Source organism: Belonocnema kinseyi, chromosome 7 (genome assembly GCF_010883055.1).
Source record: "Belonocnema kinseyi isolate 2016_QV_RU_SX_M_011 chromosome 7, B_treatae_v1, whole genome shotgun sequence".
NCBI lineage: Eukaryota > Metazoa > Arthropoda > Insecta > Hymenoptera > Cynipidae > Belonocnema > Belonocnema kinseyi.
The window spans coordinates 7,777,566-7,783,255 of NC_046663.1; the positions used below are offsets into that span (position 1 = coordinate 7,777,566).

The 5,690-nt window shown below is 25.2% G+C and overlaps 1 protein-coding gene across 4 annotated transcripts in view; it reads left to right on the forward strand.

Moving 5' to 3' along the window:
• The window catches only part of LOC117177560 (protein piccolo), a 147,660-nt gene that overhangs the window by 111,838 nt on the left and 30,132 nt on the right, over window positions 1-5,690 (forward strand). For all 4 annotated transcript variants that reach the window (XM_033368372.1, XM_033368374.1, XM_033368373.1 and 1 more), the window contains exon 8: window positions 1,542-2,732. In XM_033368372.1, the coding sequence (XP_033224263.1) occupies window positions 1,542-2,732 (1,191 nt within the window). The remainder of the gene's footprint in view (window positions 1-1,541; window positions 2,733-5,690) is intronic.

The window sequence follows — 5,690 nt, forward strand, 5'->3', positions numbered from 1 at the left end:
CAGTTGAAGATTGATAATTTTAGTTAAAAATTCAACTATTTGGTTAAAAGTTTGACTTTTTAAGTGGAAAATTTAGGTATTTCGTTAAAAAGTGTCTTTTTGGTAGAAAATTAATCTTTTTGTATGAAAATTGATGTTTTTGCATCAGAAAAAGTGCTTGGTTTAAAGTTGAATTTTTTTTTGAAAAATCATCTTTTTAGTTTAATGTTCATATATTCCAGTTGAAGATTCATCATTTTATTTGAAAATTTATTACTTTTGTGGTAATTTTGTTGTGGCTGAAATAAAAATTTTAATTGAAAATTTAACTATTCAATTTTTGGTTGAAAATTTAAATGCTTTAGCTGAAAATCGAAATATGTTGTTAAAAATTCGTCTTTTTTGGTAGAAATTCAAATATTCCGGTTGAAGATTGATCATTTTAGTTAAAAATTCAACTATTTCGTTAAAAGTTTTATTTTTTAATTGGTAAATCCAACAATTCGTGGAAATTTTATGTATTTTGTTAAAAATTGTCTTTTTGGTAGAAAATAAGTTTTTTTTTGTTTGAAAATTCATCTTTTTGTAAAAAAAAGTGCTTGGTTTAAAGTTGAACTCTTTTTTTTGAAAAATTATCTTTTTTTTAGTTTAAAAGTCATTTATTGCAGTTGAAGATTCATCATTTTAGTTAAAAATGTATTACTTTTGTTGAAATTGTCTTGTGATTGAAATTATATTTTTAACTGCGAATTTCATATTCGAATTTAAAATATTTGGTTGAAAATTCATGTATTATATAAACAAAAATCGCCCTTTTGGTTGAAAATTCAATTATTTGTTTAAAAATTAATCTACCTTGTTGAAAATTTAATCTTTTTAATTAAAAATTTAGGTATTTGAAGGGGTTTTTAATTAAATTTAATATAGTATCCATATAAATTTTACCCAAATATGCACTGAATTTCAACTAAAAATATATATATTTTTTTAAATGTTGCATTATTTTTCAAATTCATTAACTTCAGTATATAAATTCAAGAAGTGATCAATTATATTTTTAATCTTATTTAAATAATCGATTGAACTAACATATTTATTTATTACAATTAAAATATTATAAATATTTGAATACTGAAGCGAAGAAGAATAATTTTTAACCAAAAAGTTGCATTTTTGTAAAAAAAAATGACATTTCTGCTAAAACAGATAAATTTTTTAATCAAAAAGATAAATTTTCAAAAAAATAGTTGAATTTTCAGTTAAAAAAGATTCTACGAAAAAAATTGATTTTTCAATCCAAAAAGACGACAATTAAAATAGATGAAATTTATTAAAAAAAAAAAAAAAAAGTATTTACTCACCAAAAAGACGAATTGTGAACATATTCAAAACTTTTTCAAAACTTTCTAAATTAAAAGTATCATCTGATTCTCTGAAAACTGAAAAAAATTAGGTACCCGGGAAAAAAAAACCGGGAATGATCAGGGAATTTTTTTTCTAGGATTTGAGTAGACACCCTGACTTAAAAATGTAGAATTCGGTAATAAATTTGAATATTTCAGGAGGAATTTGTCGACCATATGAATTCACCCACCGTCGAAGAATCTAGAATACCACATTACTACGATTCCGAGCCTTTATCTTCCCAGAAAATTGGCTCTTACGAACCGGAAGTTAAACACAAAATTGAGACAGTTTTGTCACCAATGCCACCCCTAAAAACCGAAACTGAACTCGAAGCTAAAATCAAATTTGAGTTGGCTTCCTACACAAAAGTCGAACTCGCCCCAATAAAAAGAGACACCTGTCTCGTCGAACCCTTGGCAAATTTCGTTAAACCCGAGATTTTGGATCATGAAATAAATTGTAATTCAAATGCAGAGCCAATGGAGATGACGAGCGTTTACAAAACTGAGCCGTCTTTTCAAGTTATAAAATGTGAAGTTCAACACCTCGAAAAGGATGAAATCCTGATGAGGGAGGCTTCCAGTCCAGAAAATCTATCCCGACTCGACGGTTTAGCGAGGCTAGAAAATGTATACAGACCTGAGAATTTATCGAGGCCCGAGCAATTACTGTCTAGGCCGGAAAATTTAGTCAAATCGGAAAATTTAGCCAAGTCTGAAATTTTGTCAATAGTCGAAGATTTGTCGCGACCGGAGGATTTGTCCAAACCTGAAAATCTATCAAAACCGGAAGATCTGTCCAGACCTGAACATTTGTCGAGTCCGTTGAATCTGTCCAGGTCAGAGCATGTTGATAAAGTTGATGTTGAGACGGGAGATGAGAATGATCAGGATACCGAAATGGAGGAAGTCAGTTCACCTCTGGCAGCTCTTGAATCAGAAGCAAATTTGAAGCAACGTGTTGCGGATATGAGACTCCAGTTGAGCAGTCATTTAAATCGGAAACTGGTTAAGGATTTGAAGTGTTCTGAAAATGAGAGAATCGATGATGCTGATGATGATGATAATGATGATGATGATGATGATGATGATGATGATGATGATGATGATGATGACGAGTCTGATGGGGATTCCGATTTTGATGAATTTGATGTCGAAGCCCAGATGAAAAAAATCACCGGCGATGATGGAGATGATTATAAGGAAAAAATGGATACGAGTTCGGAAAGAGACAAGAGTATGGATGGAATTGAGGGTCTGATGGAGAGTTCGAAAGAAGATTCAGATTCCGATGATAAGGAAATGGAGGATCACGTGGAGGAGTCTGTCGAGGAAAGAGCTTTCAAGGTAAAATCTCTCTTTTACGTAAAAGATTATAGGTCCTCTCTCTAGAAAAAAAAAAAATGCATAAAAACCGTAAAGAAATATTTCTACTTAATTTTTTGCCGCTAGATATTGATAGTAGAATTGGGCAGGGTGTTCGAGAACTTTTTTTCTTTTCATCATTTCCATCATTTTCTTTCATTATTCATATTCAAATACCAAAATTTTAATTTTGTAACACTTTTGTCATAGAATATTTTATAAAAGTAAAAACTTACATAGTTTATATTTCAATAAAAATAGAAGAAAATGAATTTTTTTAAACCAAGAACATTATATTTTTTTTTTTTTACTAAAAAAGAAGAATTTTCAACTAAAAAAGATCAATCTTAAACAATGGAAAAGTTACATTATTAGTTAAAAAATTAATTTTTAACCAAAAAAAGAAAAAATTAGTCTTAAGTTTTGCCCAAGTAGTTTAATTTTTAATTGAAAAAAGTTGAATTTCCAACAAAACTGATAAGTTTTCAACTTTAGAGATAAATTTTCAACTAAAAATATAAATCTTCAAAAAAAAAACAATGATTTTTTTACAAACTGACCCAACCAAATCTTTCAAACAAAATATTTGAATACTGAAGCAAAGAAGAATAATTTAATTTAATTTTTTAATCAAAAAGATAAATTTTCAAAAAAAATAGTTGAGTTTTCAGTTAAAAAAGATTCTACGAAAAAAATTGATTTTTCAATCCAAAAAGACGACAATAAAAATAGATGAAATTTATTTAAAAAAAAAAGTATTTAATCGCCAAAAAGACGAATTGTTGACATATACAAATTTTTTACTCAAGCAAAAAATAAAAGTTATCTAAATTTTTAAACGTTCAAGCCACTTTTCAACAAAAATTAATTTTCCACGAAGCCGATGAAATTTTACCCAACAAGTATCAAATTTCAAACCAAGATTTTTTTTGTTTTTCACTAAAAAAGAAGAATTTTCAACTAAAAATGATGAATCTTAAAAAATGGAAAAGTTACATTTTCAATTTAAAAATTAATTTTAAACAAAAAATACTTTCCCAACATACAGTTAAATTAAATAATAAAATAAAAAATTAGTCTTCAATCAAAAAAATAAATTTTTAACAATTTGGTTTAACTTTTACCCAAGTAGTTTAATTTTTAATTGAAAAAAGTTGAATTTTTAACAAAACAGATAAGTTTTCAACCTTAGAGATAAATTTTCAACTAAAAATATAAATCTTAAAAAAAAACAATGATTTTTTTACAAACTGACCCAACCTAATCTTTCAAACAAAATATTTGAATACTGAAGCAAAGAAGAATAATTTTTAACCAAAAAGTTGAATTTTTGTCAAAAAAAAAATGACATTTCTGCTAAAACAGATAAATTTTTTAATCAAAAAGATAAATTAAAAAAAAAATAGTTGAATTTTCAGTTAAAAAAGATTTTACGAAAAAAATTGATTTTTCAATGCAAAAAGACGACAATAAAAATAGATGAAATTTGTTTAAAAAAAAAAAAAAAAGTATTTACTCACCAAAAAGACGAATTGTGAACATATACAAATTTTTTACTCAAGCAAGAAATAAAAGTTATCTAAATTTTTAAACCTTCAAGCCACTTTTCAACAAAAATTAATTTTCCACGAAGCCGATGAAATTTTACCCAACAAGTATCAAATTTCAAACCAAGATTTTTTTTGTTTTTCACTAAAAAAGAAGAATTTTCAACTAAAAATGATGAATCTTAAAAAATGGAAAAGTTACATTTTCAATTTAAAAATTAATTTTAAACAAAAAGATACTTTCCCAATATACAGTTAAATTAAAGAATAAAATAAAAAATTAGTCTTCAATCAAAAAAATAATTTTTTAACAATTTGGTTTAACTTTTACCCAAGTAGTTGAATTTTTAATTTAAAAAAGTTGAATTTCCAACAAAAGATATAAGTTTTCAACCTTAGAGATAAATTTTCAACTAAAAATATAAATCTTCAAAAAAAAAACAATGATTTTTTTACAAACTGACCCAACCAAATCTTTCAAACAAAATATTTGAATACTGAAGCGAAGAAGAATAATTTTTAACCAAAAAGTTGCATTTTTGTCAAAAAAAAATGACATTTCTGCTAAAACAGATAAATTTTTTAATCAAAAAGATAAATTTTCAAAAAAAAAAAAATAGCTGAATTTTCAGTTAAAAAAGATTCTACGAAAAAAATTGATTTTTCAATCCAAAAAGACGACAATTAAAATAGATGAAATTTGTTTAAAAAAAAAGTATTTAATCGCCAAAAAGACGAATTGTTGACATATACAAATTTTTTACTCAAGCAAAAAATAAAAGTTATCTAAATTTTTAAACCTTCAAGCCACTTTTCAACAAAAATTAATTTTCCACGAAGCCGATGAAATTTTACCCAACAAGTATCAAATTTCAAACCAAGATTTTTTTTGTTTTTCACTAAAAAAGAAGAATTTTCAACTAAAAATTATGAATCTTAAAAAATGGAAAAGTTACATTTTCAATTTAAAAATTAATTTTAAACAAAAAATACTTTCCCAACATACAGTTAAATTAAAGAATAAAATAAAAAATTAGTCTTCAATCAAAAAAATAATTTTTTAACAATTAGTCTTAAGTTTTACCCAAGTAGTTTAATTTTTAATTGAAAAAAGTTGAATTTTTAACAAAACAGATAAGTTTTCAACCTTGGAGATGAATTTTCAACTGAAAATATATATCTTCAAAAAAAAACAATGATTTTTTTACAAACTGACCCAACCTAATCTTTCAAACAAAATATTTGAATACTGAAGCGAAGAAGAATAATTTTTAACCAAAAAGTTGCATTTTTGTCAAAAAAAAAATGACATTTCTGCTAAAACAGATAAATTTTTTAATCAAAAAGATAAATTTTCAAAAAAAAAAAAAATAGCTGAATTTTCAGTTAAAAA